Source organism: Venturia canescens, chromosome 7, assembly GCF_019457755.1.
Source record: "Venturia canescens isolate UGA chromosome 7, ASM1945775v1, whole genome shotgun sequence".
Taxonomy (NCBI): domain Eukaryota; kingdom Metazoa; phylum Arthropoda; class Insecta; order Hymenoptera; family Ichneumonidae; genus Venturia; species Venturia canescens.
This window is the reverse complement of record NC_057427.1, coordinates 4,117,920-4,138,292: the sequence shown is the minus strand read 5'-3', so window position 1 is coordinate 4,138,292 and position 20,373 is coordinate 4,117,920. Positions and strand designations below refer to the sequence as shown.

The following is a 20,373-nucleotide window of genomic DNA, read 5'->3' as shown; positions in this document are numbered from 1 at the left end:
AGAGAAAAAACTCGTTATTTAATTGTGCGACTGATTGAATTTGGAAATTAACGTTAGCGAAAAAAATGTCCACGTTTTCGAAGAGGGCTCTCCTTTGCCGACTCTACCCTACGTTTCTTTTCTCAGAAAATCGTTTTCGCGCAAATATATAAGATAAGCCAATATCGAGTAACAGAAACAATTGTGGCGACAACCTGTACCACCGTTTCGGGGAGAATCGAGTGTGCCCGCGTGGGGGTGCCACGTGCTCGGTTGCTCGCGTCCCATTGTTAGCATTTGACTAGTAAAAACTATTCGTAATGCTGTACATAGCTGCGGTTATAGACCTCGCGTGCATTGCTTAGCGTGCAGCGTTTGCAACTCCGACTTATCTGCATGGAATCTTGCCTGCGCGACTTCGAAGTGATACAGGAACTGCATCAAGCTCGGAACTGTGTCTAACTAACAAAATATATTGAGTAGATTTACAGACTTGTCCGTCTTCGCTTGCCGACAACCCCATGGCTTTAGGACCGTGCGTTAGGTGCTTTGCTTTGCGTTGCGTTGCTCGTATCTATGGTTGCATCTTAGCTCGCTTGCGAACACGCGCGCGTGCGAGCATACACACGACTCTCGAAGCTGCGTGTTACAAGCGTCGTCACTGAACTGTTTCTGTTACTGGCCCTTGTCTCGATATTATTTTCGTTTCGCCAAAGTTTTTTCACGCGCAAATTTTGTGACGATAATAACGTCGAGTGCGAAGACATCCCTATCGGCTTATACATTTAATTGCATCAATAAAAGGAATTCTTAGAAATCAAAGAAAAAAAATTGTATATTCATGATGAACGGCAAATACGAAGGAATCGTTATTTTTCATTAAATTTTAACTCCAATATTCGTTACGTTGTGTTTTCGTGTAATTTATTGATTTTTACGATTCTACGCTCTTCTATTTTGTAATTTAGGTGATCGATTAGTTGCTTCAGTGAGAGTAAAATTACTGTTAAAATTACACAATAACTCTTAAAATTATGACCGCTATCAATTTTTATTAGTTTCTGTTTTATTTGTTTATTGGTTGATTGAAAAAAACTGAATCGTAGGAAAAGATTATTTTAGTCATTCAGGATAAAGTAGAATTCCACGTGTCGTATTTTGTGCCCTGTTTTCTCAATGCGCTGGAATCTACAAATGCGTAACGAACACTCACGCTCCGGGCACCGTGCACCGCACCGGCACCGGGCGAGCAGTGAGTGAAGCGAAATATGTTGCGCACTCTCTCCTGTCTCGTGCTGCTACGCGCGGGCTCCGCCCATCCCTACCTCTCCCTCGTTCGCTGGCCTAACGTCGCTATCCCCACTCCACTACCGCTCCTGCGATACGAAGCATGCGAAGCGAATTCTCCGCAGCCAGAGTCCAAACACGACCAAGTGTAAACACGTGAAACGTAAACACGTGATGAACGTAAACAAAGCGAACAAATTATGCAATATCCATTCAGAATTATTCAAATATCAAATTTATCTACACCGACCGATTGCCATAATTTTATCAACGCACAAAAATGTATCCACTGAACCGGAAAAAAACTTAAAATCATCCAATAAAATTATACAATATTTATGTATAATTGAGATTAATATTTTATTTTTATTCTTGTCACGTGGTAGACATTTTTTAAATTATTCATTATCCTGGTACCAATAGAAGTTTATGTAAGAATGTGCTTCTAGTAGAGTTGTATTTATAATTGATAATTTTGTGTTCTCCACTCAAACATATTTATTCTAAACAAACCAAGCCCAATTTATTTCTGCAATTCTATATAAAAAAGAATATTTCAACTCACCTGCAATAGCAACGTGTTTCTCTTGGAATTTGGTCGGTATATTAGGTGAGATAAATAAAAATACGAATCCGTGATTTATCGTCTTGACATTATTTTCTAGACAACTTTATTACATGATATGAGAATACAGCCTACAGTTTGTAAATCAGATGGTTTTGTTTGGGAGAAAAAGGTTATCAATATATCTTTAAATGTACATAACATTGGGGTTTGGTAGGCACAAGGGCCCGACACAGTGGAGTAATTTTGTCGTCGGCATTGAATCCGCTTGGCCTCCAAGTAATTTTCGATATCAATTGTTCATTATTTCTTTTGCATTAAAAATTCGTGTTGCAATGTAGGATCGATGGAAGAGAAAAGAGGCTAAAAATTGTGAATCCATCGCCGCACTGTATCGAGTCCTCGGAGACAGTAAAAATCATTAAAATCTACGTAAAGTTTATAAAAAAATACGAAACATTGTTCGGATTAGGGAAAGGGTTAATTATGATAAAATCGTAGTGAACGTGACTACCTGATTTAGTTCGTTCACTTATCATTTACGTCATTTTCTTCGTCACTGAATCATATAAAAAATGGTCTTCTTCGATCTGATTTCCACATTAATCGCGAAATAACAAAGCTGATAATTTGATAAAGAGACTTTGAGTCGGTTGATATGAAAACGTCAAGAGACGTGTTCTGCTGGAGTCCAGAACTTAAAAAACTCGATATGCGTGAATATGGTATGTGTATCGATGTCAATACATCTGTGACTGCGGACGCGTTGAATCGTGGTATTATTTCTTTACACGCGATTTCATTAGTCGCTCGTTTATGATTTGGAGGACGTGCGCCAATGGCAGTTAACATAATTAGGGTGTTTGCAAAACGTTGTTTATAGTCTACACGCTCTATGGATTATGCAATTTGATACAATGCTGCGTATGCATTTTTTATTTAAGGATTATTTCGTCAATGATTTTCTTCATTTCGACGGTTTCTCTTCAATTTTTTATTTATATATATATATATATGTATTGTTTTTTAAATTCGACTTTTTTGTTTTTTTTTTTATGAAGCTAGCAAGCGTAACAATCCAATTCTCGTTAATGATAATTGTGTTCATTTTTTCGTGATATGACGAGTCGATATATTTTGTAGTAAATTGTTCATATACTCAGGGAACCGCTGAAGCCAAATGATAATTTGCCTTAATCAGTATTTGCTCATGTATTCATTCCACCTTTGTTTTCGGCCTTTCTTTATAATATTTTTTAAAATGTTTTCTTTGCTTTTGCTCCCGCCCCGTTTTCTATTATTTCATATTTTTTCCTTTCTCCGCCGTCTCATCATTTGTTTTCTTCTCAGCTCTTTCTATCTCTTCTTTTCACTCAACTTCTCTATTTTCTCTCTCTTTTGCTCCCTCTATGTCTCCATTCAACAGCTATACAATGGCGAATATCAAATTTTATAAAATAGCCAAAACCACTGTAGTTGGTTCCCTGACCCTGCATTTGCGCTGTAGATATATATGTATATGTATATATCTGTATGTACCATGTACTTTTCGCTGATATGCGTTAGAGCCAGACTTGTCTTGGTCATCGTTTACGATTATAAATATGTTATAATGATGAATGTCGAGTTATCTTCCCTAATCATGATTCTTTTCAAAATGATAATCGGCCGTCGTTTTCAATATTTCCTTGTTATTTTCTGTTGATTTACTTATGCTCGTTCCTCTATTAGGGACGTCACTTTTTGCGAGTTGTGAAATGTCTGTACGAATTTTGTGAAGTATGTCTATCATGATATGCGTCAGTTGAAAGCTGGTGGTGGTGCTCTTTGACCGTTTGTCTTGGTTGCATCTTCAGTCATTACTGTTACCAGTTCACCGACAGCTTTGCCCAGATCATCTGTGAACAATATATGCTGTGAGAATACGTCTAACATAGACAGTAAGAGTACACAGTGACTTTTATCTTACATCGATTTCAACTTCTACGAAAGGGTTAAACAAATGTTAGATCAAAAGCAATTTAAGATTCGCAGTATGTGTTTGATTTTTTTTCATATTTACAGGGCAAATTCAGAGGGATCGATTATTATAGTAGGAGAAAAATTACGAAAGTCAGACAATCAACGCGGTATCATGAAATTTCGAGTTCAAAATGAACGGACCGCAATTTTCGACATTTTATCTCATGACTTCGAAAACAATAGGGAAATTACGTGATTAAAATTTTTATAAGTTTAACTACAAATGTTTGGATCCCTCAATGAGAATGCTACGTTAATCCTGAAATCATGAACCGAGAACTAATAATGAAATGGTCGTTCATCGGTGGCATGTGAAGCATGATGGCGCCAAGAGGGGAACTCACCTTTTACATCCATCCTGGCGTATGCGTAAGCAGATAAGCAAATTACAAGTTAGACCATTATTGCATGTTTATTGAAGTTATACGTAGCAATGCGACTCTATTTTCCAGACAACCAACGATGTTGAAAGCGGAATGATTGTTATGCAGACGATTATTTGGAAAGTTAAATATTTTCGAATGCTGAAAATAGAATAATGAGTGGATGAACGCACCTGCCATATGCAAAAGATTACCCACGTTATGGCTAACGCTGTGAGAATGGGGTGGGGGTGGCGGTCTTTCTAGACTTCCAATTCTGCCTTCACCCGAGCCTCCTCCACCTATACGCCCACATACCCATATGTTAATTTTTCATGTGTTTAATGGAAAGTCGAATTTTTTGACAATTTTTACAATGTGCTGATGTGTTAAATGATGGTGGAAGAATGTTCTATAACATTTTTTGCACAGTGTTACTGAGAAATGTTTTCAAAGACGCTAAGTTTCTTTAGCCGTGGTGTTATATTGCCCATTTTAAGGAAGATCATCTGGTACCGAGCGAATCAGAATAAAAAACGGTTTTCAACTTCTACTGTTCAAGTTCCTTTTTTGAGACAAATTCGTGAATTTCGAACCTCTTTGGTTCGTTTTCCTTGTTAGATTTTTCTCCAATAAGGTATTCTAGAGGGTCGATATTTTGACAGGGAATTTTATTGATATTGATAACTACACTCATTTTTTAAAATCATTGAACGGTGGTAAATATTTAATGATGAAGTCTATTCAATATTCTTTTTCTATCATCAAAAGAGGATTTTTTCTAGAATGAACCTGAATTTAGACGTATGGGGTTAAATAGTTTAGTTTTCCTGCTACAAAATGAAAATTTTTCATACTGACCTGGTGTATCGTGATAATGGCCGTTCATTTTGGCTGGAGAATCCGTCGCTAATTGCGAAGCTGTGACGCTTCTGGTTTGTAAAGTTCCGGTTTTCGACGGTGACGAAGCGTTGGGCTGAATCATCGATGGGAATCGAAGAAAAAATACGATTAGATTGATCTCTTATGAAAAAATGAAAGTTTTTGTGCGTGAACTTACAAACGAAGGGAATAGTTTACATTTCTTATTACATTAATTATTTTCAGCCTCAATTCTGCTTCAACATTGTATCAAACTTTACGAATCGAATTTCTTAAATAGCAGAGGTAGAAAGGAAGAGAATCTAACCTCATCCAACAGTTGTCTGAGTCTCTGTAATTGTGCTTCCAATTGGCGATTATGATCCTCAAGGATTTGCATTCGAGCCTCCAGGCGTCCCTTATGTTGTCGAAGCAGTTTAGCTTCGGCGATCATATCACAATCAGGCTGCCTCGTGCCATGACCGTCTTCCGGTGTCGATCCCGGTGTTTGTTTTGATCTTAATCTCTCGTACTCTGCTTGCAAAGTTGCATTCTCTTCCTCGAGTTCACGAATCATGGCCTCCAGTTCTTCTCTCTGTTCAGCGTCGATAGCGGCCATTACTTGTACCGGACTTCTCGGTACATTGATGTTATCACCGCCGTTCAAGCTCTGACAGTAATGGGCGATTAACTGATGCTCGTCATCGCTGTCAGGAGTGGAATTGCTTCTCGTACGTGACAACTCAACTTCGGCCAATCTTGACGCATACATCTCCAATCTCGAGTGCATATCCTGGCTGAGAGTACTGTGCTGTGGCGATGGTGCTGGACTTTCCAAGGCATCGCCTTCCAGAACCGTTTGCACCGGCAAGTAACCTACTCGAGGATGTTTCTTGAAGTAACGCTTCGACTTGAATTTGTTTCTCAATGCTCGAGTAAAGTCTCGGACATCTTCGCCCGATGTTGTTGCAGTACAGTATTCTTGCATCGGATGGGTCAGCTTATGATTTTTCGCTTTGCGCCCGGAGAAGAAACAGTTTTGACACATGTCGAAGTTAAAACACTTCAGACAGCGATATCTGTAAATGAAAGATTTTAATCAAATGGTACCAAAATCGACCTAGCGTGAATAAATGATTGATTTGAAAATTATGGCATTGTTGACGAAACGAGAAATTTCAAAATGAAAACCCTTCAGTTTATTATTTCTCGTGGTACGAACGGTATTATGTGATATAAAATAAAAACGGAGAATATTGAACAAGATAAACTTGCCTGAATCCAACTATCGGATATTCTTTACAAATGTTGCATTTCGCCTGATGTTTTGCACCTTCAGCAGCCGACAATCTATGCAATACCGGCAGCCAGACCATGCTCTGTGGTTCCTGCTGCAGCCAACTAAGGAAGTGTACGGCTTCGATTTCATTTTTGTCCTTCCCTGCTTTTTCGAAACAACTCCGTACACTCGGCTCGATATTAGAACCTCCGAATGCTGCTACTTCGCCCAATTGTCTCGGAACTTGAATGCAATCGTGCAGCAAAAGCCCGAGTTTTCTTTGGTCTACCAGTCTGTTAGGGTCAGCGATGAGCCTGAACAAATCTGGAAGTACAGAAAAATCATGATTATACGAAGGACACAAATAGCATGAATCATCGACAAATCCATTTGACAACTATACAAAACAAATTTATCATTAAAAACAAAAAAAAAATTAATTTCCAATTATTTTGCTTTTCACTCAACGTATTATCGATTTTAGTGACAAAAATATTTAAATTTTCGTTCCTGTGCCAACTCTAAAATTCACTTACATCTGTATTTCTCTTCGAGATGACCTTTGCAGAGGAGTACTAGGCCGACTTTGAAGGATAACACGCGTATTTGCCCGGTTCGTTGACTGAAAAGTAAAGAGCGTTTGATAGAAGTTTAGAAGCTCTGTTCCACAGATTGGTCTACGAGAACGAAGCACATTTCTCAGCGATTTGACTAAAACTGTATTTCTACGAGAGGGTAGCATGCCATGCCTGTCAATAACCGAGGTTTCAAATAACAGTTCGACGTGTAGAACGGTTGGGAAACGGGTTGGAAAAAGGCGTCGTTACTCGTCAAGCACACACCGACATAGGTTCATCATGAAGTATATATTCACCTAGCGTACCTATCATATACATTAAGTAGCCAGTTGATAGCTAGATCTATGCAGAGCGGCACGATAACCTGAGTCGGATTGTCGGCTGCGATAACCTCGTAGAGTGACGTAAGTACGGTGACCATGTCGGGGATGTCGATCAGTTTGTCGTTCTGGGCTCTCAAACCATGGGAATCGAATTGTTCCAATGCCGAAGATAGACTCAGTAGATCCACTTTTTAACGAATGATGAAACAAAATAATATTTACAGATTAATAAGTTTAAATTATTGTGAATATTAGATTATTGGCAGATTGATGTTTCGGACAGTTTCTTTTCTGTCTCAATAATCGAGGGTCACGATGAAGTGAACATTGATTGATGTGACTCGAAGCTTTTTATCCTCGTTATATACGCTTAGTCAAATTGAACATTGAAACATGATGGAGAAAATATTGGAAGTTGAAATATGCTGAAGCTTTTTTTAGTATTAAAAAAACTTTCAACGTGATTATCGAACCTTAAATTGAATTTTAATCTGTTATATTCAACTAAAAAAAATGTATTTTGGTGGATACTTTACAGCATAATCTCTTCTGGACAGTCCGAAGCTTCATGGCGGTTCTATAGGCGGAGAAACGGACCTCGTTGAGGTCAGCCAATGAGGACATGAGATCAATCATTTTGGGGTGATCCCAATGCGTTGTTTCCAATTGATGACTGATTAGGAAAACAATAATAAATGGGTTACGCAATGAAATAATGATAACAATGTAATTGAATGAAACGAGAAACTCGCGCATTTGATCCCAAGTTCGTCGAACAAAAGAGCTAAAAGTCAATTATCGGTTTGCCATTACTTGATGTAGTAAGGCACTTTGGCCGGTGTGAGCGCCCTCTCCCACGGTGGCTCGACACTACCAGCGAGAAAGGCCTGACTACCCGGTGTACTGCCGTCCTTTCCGAAACCACTTAAGAGCTTGTAACGCTCGTCAACCGCCACTTGCAGTATTTTCCATCTACGACAAAGAGAATTATTAGAATTGACTTTCCAATCATTTCCAATTGTCACTTGTTATTATTAATTATTTCCTCTAAAAACTCCAGGAGTCAACACAAGCTTTGGTAACTCAATTCAGTGAGGATTACAGTTCACTTATTAGCGTTATTCTTTTTAGATACTCTTGACATAAAAAATTCAAAGGACATTAACAGCAGTTTTATTTAAACCACAAATGAATTTATTTTTTGTGTACTTTCGTTTTCGCTCTCTCACCCAAATGCGCACTATTTCTACCTCCAACTTGACAAGCAGACATCGATGAAGGGGGCAGATCAATAGTTGGAAGTAACTTTGAAAAAAAGAGCGTCGATCAAGACGGTTCCCTTTACCTCGTATTTAAATCTTCGAGTTTGGCGAGGAGAGCGTGAGACACGATGACACTACTGTTGGCGAACAGGCTCGCCTGGTCGTTGGCCTCCTCTATGTTCCGTTGAATGGGGCCCAATCTGTCGCCAAACTTTTGCAACTGTTCCAGCATTTCGGTGGCCTCTGGTGGATCAGTAGGATTTTGCCAACCGCTCTGTAACGCTTCCGCACCTGCCATCCGCGAAGAAAGATCTTCGAGTGCCTTCTGGAATACGCACATTTTCTGCAACCAAAATGTTGAGGGTTTTCCATTAGTTTTTCACAAAACTACGATGTAATTATTTCGATAATAAATTCATAAGCCAAACAGTGACCTACGAGGTTACGCGAGTGCTCAGAAAAACTGTAATTTTAAAAATTTATATCTAAAAATGTATACAAATACTCGGGCACGGAGTTTAACCTCCTCGACGTGCACAGTAGCACGCGCTCAAAACAGCAGGATTTCCGTATAGTTTTATACATTGATTTAAATAGCTTATCTCAGCGATCCGAGGTCGTGATCTCGGTCAACGATCTTAATCCTTATGCGTGGAGAAGTTGCTTGTAAGTGTAGCGGAGTCGCGTTCTCTATTCGTTCTCATCCGCGACCTCGGGCTCATTACTCGGGTTAAATAATTCTACTCAATTACCTCAACGAACACGGCTTTTAATGCTATTTCAAATTCCTTCCAACATTTTTCATCGGTTTTTTAAGGTACTTGATGTGGTCCTATGAGGATCAACATTATTCGAAATTCCTTGATTAATCCAGCAAAAATGGTCGGATATCGATGGAAGGAATGGTACGAAAAGACTGGAATTCATGATGGTTATTAGTGAATTAGGAACGCCACCGGAGACGATTCGAATGAAAATGTCAACCGATAAATTGCATATAAATTTGCACACTCACACTTTCGCGGGCGATGAAGAGACAGCGGAAAAGGAGTAGAAAAAAGGAAAAGCGCTTTTTTCATTTTGCAACGTCTGCAGTGCCATTCATAAGGGATAGTCGTGCTGGCAATTAAAGTTAACTTGAGAGCCCCTTGGCACGTCGCATAAGCTACGAGAGACACTCTCATTCGTGGAATTTACTAACGATAAGTTAATTGTCTGGCGCCAAACGATACCGTCCTCAGCCCTCCCCTCCCTCGGAACTCTCGCTCTCTCTACTCTGTGCACAATTGGCGAGGTTTTGTCCACGCGGTTGTCGGTCCATTGGGTGATTAAACGAACTTTCAGCTCAAGAGCGCAGTTTCTTGAAACAAAGACACCAAAAGTTCTGCACTGGTGGCTTGTTTGAAATTTTTCACCTCCACTCGATAAATCATGCCCTCATAAAAAGCATTTGCCAACTTTTGCTTTAGTTCTACTTTCAATTCATTGATATTTTTATAGGCACTGCTGGATTTTTATCGAGCGGAAATGACACGAGCAGTTTTCGTCCATTAGTAAGATCGAATGAGGAATGTGTCCACGACAATTGAAGGCTTTTTGGTGTTCAAAATGAAAATTATTCAATACTTTCAATTTTATTTGAAGGGGAATTTTTTTTTTTGGCAGTTCTAGTCAAAATGATAGATAGATGAACGAAATTCAATAAGAAAAAACACAGTAAAATGGAATTGCGTTGTTGTCATCCGTACACAAGGAGACCGTTCGCAGCATCACGCTGGTTTTAACGTATCGTTGGGCAACGTCGAAGGAAGGCAGGGAAACGGGGATGGGCAGGGTCCGGGGCAATTCACCAGAGAATTTCGGGGTTCGCCACTCCATGGATTCGACTAAAAATAGCACGTTCCTGTGAGACCGCTCGAGGATAGTCGACGTGTCCGGGCTGACGTTTCGCCCGTGGCTTTTCTCTTATCCTCATAATATCCGTCGTCGAGGTACACTCGTATTAAGTTTCGGGGAGATGAGAAAACGAAAAGAGGGGAATGGCACGAGAAGCGAAGATGGACAACAAAATATCCGGATATTTTGTTAGCGGCTCCTCCGTCACTGTCCACTTTCTCCACCGCAATAACCCTTTGATCATGCGTCGAATTTGAAATTTCTTGTGAAGAATTCGAGCTCCCAAATCATTTTTCAGCTGCCACGGACTTCTAGTTAGTTCAAAAGTGCAGCAGTCGAATAAGCGAACGAGCTTCGAATTCGCGTCAACTTAACCGGATTCCAAAAATGTTGAGGTCTCCACTACCGTTTCGACAGAGAGACGGCTCGGAGGAAGGGGAGAAAGATGGAGAGATGGGACGAGACGAGGGACCGAGTGAAAAAAGTCATATATTATGGCGCCTCGCGCGAAAACATTTCTGGCAGAATGCCACGTGCATCTATTATAAGTCTCGAGTTCGTAACCCGCAAGTACACTAGACCTTAACCTTTGGACGCTTTTGTCGAGTCGTGACAAGAGAATCCTCGTCTTCTCGTTCTCTCACAACGCCCCGCTATCTCATTTTATTCTGCTCTCGGACCACATCGACCTATACGTCTCGCATCTTTTGTGCGATTTTTCAAAGGCTTCGATCGATACATCGATCGGGTGTGACCGACACGCTGTGACAAAGAGTGTTCGGAGCTGATAAAACTGGAGGGATAATACAGGCGCCCGCAGATTTTTGTTGCGAAATTTCAGCGCATGAGTGAACCCCTGCAAACCGACGGAAAACTCAATCATCTTGTACTGGGAATAATTACAAGCTGCAGGACAACCTCTTCGTTTTGGTTTCGATGGGAACTTACGAGACGAATTGCCACGCAGCATGACGTTTTTTCAAATATTCGACGACGCCGGAAAAAATGGGGAACTCGATCGAACGTAGATATGAAAGGACTCGCGTCGGGAATGGTTGAAAAAAATGTATAACTATCAATTGTGGGAGAGACTGTGCGCGGTATGAAAATAAATTTGCGAGTGAATTGCAAAGAAAAAGCTTTCGAGCTCGACGAGAGGGTTGCCAGTGTGAGAGCGCACGATGCACCGAATGTGTGAACGAAAAAAATGTGCGGAATAAAGAACGAGGACGGTTACGACGTCGAGGCGAGGCTATGAGAAAAGCGTAAATTCAATTTCCACGGCTAGAAATTGATCGGAGGCTCTCAGCTCTTGGTGCACACTCAGAGGGTTTGAAAAACGTGGGACTTGGCGCAAAGTGCAAGGGCGTGCTTTTATTGTCGACGCGAGGATTCGCACAGAGAGCACAAAGTGCACTGTGAACGGAGAACGCGCCAAATGGTAATCTATATATATTTTTTTCATTCGCTCTAAATAACCCATTCATATATAATGATGGGGCTTTTCGAGTCAAGCGTCGAGCTTTATTTCCACTCTGCATACCAGCATTCGTATTTATGTTTTTATTTTGAGCAACGATGCTAGAAAAATGAGCCATTTTTTCTACTTTGCAGTCATCACGGAGATATTCGGAAAAGATTTTCGATCAAGTTCAATCGAGTTTCTGAAAACTCAACTCGAGGACACTGTTTTCATTTTTATCTGACAGTTTTTTTCCTGTACAATTCAAAATCTTTTTCTGTACTCGAGAAACAGCAAAATAACGAGCGCCGAACTTTCAATTTTTCGTCTTCATTATTATATTTATTTTTTCGTGGTTTTTACCCACTTGTAATTGAATTGAGCGTAGTCCCAAGGCGTTAGATTGAATCGATGAAAATTTTGCGATCCATTAAGATGGAGAGTGTTCGGTTTCGATGGGATCATGAGAATAAAAAGAGGATTATGTTGGTCGCAATGTCGCTTTCATTGTCTACGACGTCGTCGTAGGAAAAGAACTTATGAAAGCCTACGCTCCACTCCAGCAGTGGAAATACCAGCACGTTCTCCCTTCCTCAGGCAAAGTGTACGCAAATATCTGCAACTTCCCCGAGAGTCGCTGAGTTTTGGTCATCAATTATTTCGATACAGTCGAAGCCGATGAGAATTTCCGACCACTAACATAACTGGGATACAAGAAAAATTCCTTCCAACACACCTTGGATAATTTTTGCAACTTTCGTGTAAAAGTTACAAGTTCATGCAAACTTTGCAGGACAGTATATAAAATAATGGGTGATTCATTTATTTTTATTATTGGAAAAATGAGATGACAAAATGTGAAAAGTTTAAGCATTCCAGGGTCCTTAAGAAAGTAGATAAAGTAACCTGTAAGTCGACATGGAACATCCTATACCATTGCGATCACACAAAAAAGACGAGCATTACTGTCAAAAGGATTTAGCTCTTGTGGGCAGGGGAACGCGAGTGCACTTTATTCCCAAAGACTCATTACAGACGTTGCACGGTTTAGTCACAGGGCGATAACGAGTCTACACCTATAAACTTTTTAGAAGCGTTCGTGGTCGTCGAGATTGAGTGTACGACGGGGCTCGTGAAAAATTTAGCCACACTAATCCTGTTATAATTATATTTTTCATCAAATTATACGGGGTTTTCATAAAAATTTAACAATGCTGCTCGTGCCGGGAATCTTGAAATACGTTATGTAAACACGAGCGTGAAGATATTTAGTGTGAGATTTAAGATTCTTTGGACGTCGATGAAATAATCGAAAATGCGTTCCCAAATCCAAAAAAGTTTTTCTCAACAATGAGATTCGAGGTTTTAAAAATTCGAGACTTTTTATTTTTTAAATACTACCGCAGGCACGAAGATTTACGAAAATTCAAAGTTTTTATCGAACAAAATGCGTTCGAATTCGGATATCGAAGCTCCCACCTTGGGGATATGATAATAAAACGGTTTTTAAGAACGCACCATTTTTTCACACATTTTTATCTTTAGTTTGCGCAATTTAGGAAAAGCTAACGAGAGGATGAGGCCGAAACGTCTCCCGATAAAAGATGCTTCTATCTCGGCGCACTTCTCGGTGCGGTTACCCGAGACGAGAGGAAACAAACCTTTTAGATGGCCAGACAGTTTTACCTTTGGTATAACACGCCACCGAAGAATGAGCAGATAAGGCGAAATGAGACGAACCGAACAAAAAAAAGGGGGATTAAATTTCTCTCATCGCCTGTTGTGAGAAACTCTCAAGATCCATGCAACTTTAGCAAAATTTTCAAACAATTTTCATCTTCCAAAAAAGGCATCGCTCTATTTCCTTGAACTGACAGGAATTGTGAAAAAAAAACCTTTCATCTTAGTGGTGCACGGAGAAAACGAGACCGAAAATTCTAGAGGAAAGTACTAGGAATCCAGTATCTCAGGGACAGTACATACGTACTGGATTCCAACATTAATTCGAAGAGCAGTAATAAGAATTGTTTTATATTCACCATAGAAAAAGACCAATACGCGTATCTTTTATTCAAAAGACTCGAGACTCTTTTTCTCTATAAGCATAGTAAAAAATGTTTTCAGTCACTTCAAATGTTTATGTTGTAAAGTATGCTCGGGCAACCCTGAAAAAAAACTTTATGTGTGGTAAAATGTCACACGTATTCGGTGTATATTCGTGTATTCATCATAGAATTTATGCTGACAGTCAAAATTTGTGATTTACAATAAATTTCCATTTATGAGTAAGTGCTAGTCTGACACGACGAATAACACACGAAAACAAAACGAAATATAGATCGCACGCGCATCGCTTTTTGCTATCCACGTAAAGCTGTTTAGAATTGAAGGGACGAAAAATGGCAAAATTCAAAAAATACTAGCTCTTTGTAACCGGTGTGGCAGAATACTTTGAAAATTCTTGAAAAATAATATATTTCTCACAATCCGAAACGAATCTGTTTTCTACCCGTGGCAAGTTTGCTTGAGCAGTTCGTATTGAGATGAAAAACCTGCAAAAATGAAAAAAGTGAATTGTTTCTGCGAAACGACGCGGAGTTACAATTGAATGTGAATTTTGTGAAATAATTTGCAGGTGGAAGATCACCTTGAAGGGCAGAGCATGCATAAATGCGAAGAGCGTTGAAAACGAGACGAAAAACGAAACAACATTCTCAAGGGTGCGTGCGCGTTTAGAGCGTGGTGGGAAATGCAGAGATGACTGGATCCATTGAATTGTATCATTGGTGGAGCGCAGGACCGGTGGAAAAAGGCCACGAAAGAAAGGCGACATCGGTCGTTCCGGTGGGATGTTCATGGGCGGACACCCCGTTATTTTGTTTAAGCGAACAAAGAGCCCGAGCGAATTTAGCATGCTCTTGGGTTTCCGATTCGCACAAAAAAAAAACGCACACGCATACACGTACAAGCCGCATTTGGCTCGTGAACGAGAAATGGAATGAAACAACGGACCACGAATGATTTTTTATTGTCGAAATGAAAATGTGCGGATGCGTAGATAAAAGTGTAGCTGCGGAGAGGGAAAAAGACGAACGAGCTTTCGCCGACACCAAGAGATAATTAAAAAGTCCGGAATTGAAATTTTTCCGTAACGCTAAACGATACAAATATCCCTCGTAAAAAAAAAAAAAAATAACTCGACGGATGAATTTTTCATCGCGCGCACACACATTTTTAGGTCTTGCGATGACAATAAAGCTGAAGAATAAAAATAACAAAAGAAAATCTTTTTTTCCGAGTCTGTTGAATATTGAGTAAAAAAAATCTCTGCCCATATTGTGAAATTTTGAAATAAATTTTTTTATACCCATCCAACCCCGACACGATGTCTAAAAAATCATTTTATAGCTCTCGATCCACTGACTATGGACTATAAACTATCGAAATATCGTAAAAAGACTCCGCGGGGATAATATCGCATATCCTCGTTTGCGAGCATAGCCGAGACAGCGGTTGCGAGCCATGCTCTTGCGAAATGGCCCCGGCGGTGTTCGCTAAATGGAAAAATCAACGTTGCGTTTGACACTCCAAGTCGTTAGCTCCTGACGAGACACTTTAACTCGTTAATGCGCACATTCTCTGATTGGATTGGACATTCGGATTGATTGGATGGGTACGGAAATTATTTTTCAACTCATTGTTCCGACGAACGCGAAGCAAACGCTTAATGAAAGGTTACGATCGTTTCCGGTTAGGCAATAATCATTCGCGACCCACAACGCGTTCGCGAACCCGTCTGATACACGAATAACAAAATGCTCGGTCCACAGGGCTCAGGAGTTCAAGAAACTCTGAGAAAAAAGGGTTGAACGGGCTAATAAGAGCTTCGGGAAACGCATCAAACGGTTTTTCGAAAAAAATGTTTCCTTCGACGAACTGTACGAAGCCTAATTCAACAAAACTCTTTCCTCAGTGGCTCGTAAATATGGAATCATTCGTGAAACGTAACGCGTTAATGAAAACCAGTTTTAAAGGCAGCAAGTTGGAAAAAAGGTCTCAAGCTCTTCGCGAAGTTGGTTGTCCACAAAATCCATAAAAATACTTTTTATGGGTGCAACGCAGTGTTATTGCTATAAGTTGAAATTCTATGAGAACAATATTATTAAGTACAGCAGCACGAGCGCAGGCTCCTAGTCCGTAATTGGTCCTTTAAGCCAGCAATCTGCATTCATAACAGTTAGAGGCAGGAGTGTTCAGGATGCAGAGACAGTAGTACTGGTTTAACCTGCAAGAGATATAAGCCGCGATACGTCTCGGGTAGTTGGAAATGAGATTAGGAGACGCGGAGAAACATAGCGGAGAAGGTCAATTTCCGCGATAACATCGAGGGCGCGGGGAGACGAGCTGCTCGGTGGTGCAAATGCTCGATAGAGGATCGCGCATTCGTAAATCGAAGCGACGAAACCAGCACCGTCGTAGGTGCATGCTCACACGGCGCCGATACAAAGATTCGAGGCAACTCTATCGCGAGCCCACGATCCTCGATGCCTCGAATCAAGCAGTTAGTCTAAGCAGGAACAAAACAGCTTTGCATGGAACGAGTATCGCACGATAACACTCGATCGTCGCTGGCTTCGTTGGAACATAGACAGAAATCACTCGCGTTATAGATATCTATAACGACATGATACGTATGTGTGTGTACGCCGTGCCAACGGAAATCCCGGACAATGTCGAATGGAACGGGATTTCTCTCACGTGGTCGTACGATCATTATCACAGAGGCGTTAATCCACTGTCGCGATTACCAGCACTACTGGAGAGTACGATGGATGAGGCAACGCCGGAGGTACAGTCCGGCCCAACCTACGGCATTATTTCTAATGTAATTGGACAGTGACGTGTGCAACAGTGTTCCTCTTACAATTAGTTAACCACGTCCTGTTCGAGACTCGAGCCTAAAGATTCGGAGCTTCGTTCCACAGCGATCGATGGCCGAGTCGTCAAGCCTGTCATTCGTTCGAACGCCGAAGTTCGCAGCGTTGGAAGTTTTCAACGAAGGAGAAAAGGTTCGACCGATTTTTTAACCGACGAGTCATTCGTATGTGACTCGAAAGTTGCGAAGCTCAACGTCATCGTTCCGGGTGGAGTGAACTACGGTTCAGGTCACCGGCTCGATAGTTGGCCACTTTTCATACTTTGCGATCGAGTTTACGAAGAATTGCAGCAATCAGTCATAATTGATACTCGAGCCGCGCTTCGTCAATCAGCGATCGCAGCGGGAACGCGGCCTCCTTGAGACACCGTCGACGTTACCTCATCACGTTCTTTTGTTAGGACACAGCTTAATTATTTCACGAGACTGTACCAACGTGGGATTACCTTAACGAACGACTAAGGTTAACTCACAGTTTAGTTCCCAGAAGCCTGATATACCGTGAACTAGATCTCAAGTGCATTTGAGAGTTTCTCGCGCAGGACTGCTTCTAAGGAGATATTCGTAAAGGGTGGTAAACTTCATCGTAGTTAGAGAAACCTGGTGTAATATTGATATGGTCTAACAAAAACGGAATATCCGAGCGACTCGTACGAGGGACTGCGTCGAACGGAGTTAACTTTATGAATGCGATAGAAAAGTGCTCCCAGATAAAATACGTGTTTGAATTCGAAACGCCCTATCGACAATTTTCATTGACCGTTGTTCCTCTTATTGCGTTTAGTAATTGAAACACTTTTCATTGCGAACGTTTTATGGGATAACGGGACGTAATTTTATCAGCAATGCGGAATAGAGAACTCGAGGCACCTCTCAATTTCCATACCCATCGCAGACACGATTCGAAAAAACGAATGATTTTGTTTTCAGTCAGCTATACACCGCGCGCATGGCGAACGAGCGGGAGATTTTGTTTGGCCAAACTTCAGTGATTCGGTAGCACACCCGTACATATCGCAAAGCTGAAATACATCCTGGATAAATATGGATCGAGTGGATTGTTGGTTCACTGTAAACTCGACAAACGATCTGTTTTGCCAAGGATATACGAGGGAGGAAATACGCATCGTTAAACTTCAACGACCACCGACTAGTTCAAATGCCCAACCGCGATCTTCATTTACTTTATCTAATTTATATATTAACTCGGCGTGTGTTTATATGCAATCGTTGCTGGTGCACGCACAGACGCACGTGCCCCGCACCAGGGGGAGTTTTCGTGTGTACAGAATCAAGGGACGGTTTATACAGTCTGTGTCCACCCTTCGGTGCGCCTGACATTTTGCCACTGTTATTTTGACACTGAAAACTGAGTAGAAGTTTCTCATTTTTTTTCATCACCACGAATATTCAGCGTTCGTACCGGCCGATCTACACTTATCGAGGAGTATCGATGGCATATTCCACCTCGTAGATATATCTACTTCAAGCTCGTTGGTATTGAGCGACGGGAGAAAATAAAGCAAAGATCCTTCATGTCTGGAAAGCGACGTTACTTAACGCGCGACGTACATCGAGGGGCTGAAAACTGGCATGTACTTTGCATCTGTTTGTCTGTCTGTGCGGCAGTTTCTACTCTGAATCCTTCCATCATTCTCTTCACCACGAACATAAATCAAGGTACGTATATATACAAATGTACATTAATATTTATACAGGATGTCTGAAAAATGACGTTTCGGTTTAGAAATTCATCGATTCCAAACTTTCGAGTTACTGCGTGAAGTGATGAAACTGGACATTGGTCAGTGTGTTTCCGGAGGAATTAAAACAGCGAATCCAAAAATGTGGTAAAAAAACGGAGTCATCGAGCCCCACTCCAAATTACGTCCCTACGAATAAAATTTTAGGAATATCTCTTCAACGGTGCATGTAAAAGTATAACAATGGCCCGGAAGTCTTCTCTATAAAATGTTACTGCAAACTTGCTTAAAGTAATGGCTCTCAGGAGGATTTAACGGACACTCTGTATGCGTATACCCCTTAATGTATATATTCACAGAAGCATTCGCGAGTATTCATCTCGACGAGACTTCGCAGCGTGATTTGAGGGATGTATGGGTGAGTTATTTTGCGCCTGTACGTGAGAAGGGTTTCTCATTTATAACACATAGGTGTCACACAATCTTTCTCTTTCTCTGTTTCTCTCCGGGCTCCGCACTTGGACGGCACTTGCCGCTCGGGCGGGCAAAGACGCGTACACCCAATGCCGAGATTGCTGCGCACTTAATGGGCCTTTAACCTCCGTTTCGTACAAGACAGGGAGCACGAGAAGAAGGGGAAGAGTAAAAGAGAGGAAAAGAAGAAAAAAGGGCACGAGGCTTCTTACACTCGAGCTACATTGCTCGACGATGCTTCTTTTTTCCTTCCCTCCCGACGAGATTTCCGGTACAATTTTCCATTGGCTCGATTCCTCTGGCTGGCTTCTAGCCTCACCGGATGTTACGAAGAATGCCCATTTACAGAGGAAAAAGAATGTTCTTCGTTCACTCATTTTATTACTCGTTTATGATGTTTATTCCATTTCGCAATCCGATGAAAGTGTGACACTTTGATAAATTAATGTGTTCGTGCCGAGCATGCAAGAATTCGAAATTATTTCAATCCTCTTAACAAATAAAAAACTTCTGCGGTCATTATTATTCGGTTTCATCGAGCTGACGCGCAGCGACTGAAAAACAAACTTTCGAACATCGTGGGCCTCGAAAGAAATCCCGAAGATCGTTTTTGCTCGCCATTCTGAGGTTTACAACTCGCAGCATTTATCGCCCGCTTCGAGCCATCACGAAAAATAATAAAATAATTAAATCAGTGACCATTTTCACCGTCACGAAGAATGAGCGGCAGCTGTGACACGCTCATTCATCGAAATGCACTTTGATTCATCGCTCTCTCGATCTATTGATCGACGTGTTCTATTTTACACCGCGCTCCTTTTCCCTGCGCTCCTTCGCTGCAAATTCGACAGGGAATCGTCGTCTTTTTTCCATCAGAACCCCTGACCCCATGAGCAAGAAGCCCGCTTCTGTTTTCGTCTGTGTATCTCAATTGGAAAAATCAGACTCACTTTTTTATCCGCGAGGCCGAAGGTTTCGGGCCAAGGTCACATTGATATCGTTATCTCGAAAAACCGGGTTTCGGAGCGACGGAGCCAATGAGGCATTTCAAAACAGAAATTTTGACGAACCTCGTTCCCCAGTTAAATTCATGTGCAATTGTCTTCGATTGGAGAGTCACGAATTTCGTAAAATTCTAGATATTCGTGCTCGATATTCAGCTCCGTGTACGCGGTGAGTCCAAGTACGAGGGATGAGAACTCGACGAATTTGTGTAGGGCCGATATTTAATACGCTTTATAAAAGTCATCCGAGTGCATAATTTCTGTAAAGTTCAGTGAACCGATGACTCAGTGAGCTGATGATGCCCTCAGGTTCATGCATCGGTGGCACGAATAAAGAAGTTTCGCGTTCTCTTTTCATATGCATGCGATGTTTGCCAGTA

The 20,373-nt window shown here is 41.0% G+C and overlaps 1 protein-coding gene across 6 annotated transcripts in view; it reads right to left on the bottom strand.

The window, feature by feature from the left end:
- Positions 1-1,905: 1,905 nt before the first annotated feature.
- The window catches only part of Dys (Dystrophin), a 237,339-nt gene continuing 218,871 nt past the window's right edge, over positions 1,906-20,373 (bottom strand). For 3 of the 6 annotated variants that reach the window (XM_043424673.1, XM_043424679.1, XM_043424675.1), the window contains 10 exons: positions 8,602-8,861; positions 8,070-8,228; positions 7,793-7,929; positions 7,230-7,443; positions 6,892-6,977; positions 6,352-6,679; positions 5,405-6,155; positions 5,077-5,191; positions 4,410-4,517; positions 1,906-3,729 (listed from right to left, as the gene is read on the bottom strand). In XM_043424673.1, the coding sequence (XP_043280608.1) occupies positions 3,632-3,729; positions 4,410-4,517; positions 5,077-5,191; positions 5,405-6,155; positions 6,352-6,679; positions 6,892-6,977; positions 7,230-7,443; positions 7,793-7,929; positions 8,070-8,228; positions 8,602-8,861 (2,256 nt within the window). In that variant the 3' untranslated portion in view covers positions 1,906-3,631. Of the gene's footprint in view, positions 3,730-4,197; positions 4,212-4,409; positions 4,518-5,076; positions 5,192-5,404; positions 6,156-6,351; positions 6,680-6,891; positions 6,978-7,229; positions 7,444-7,792; positions 7,930-8,069; positions 8,229-8,601; positions 8,862-20,373 lie in introns of all 6 variants that reach the window. The other 3 variants (XM_043424677.1, XM_043424674.1, XM_043424678.1) reach the window with 3 other exon arrangements.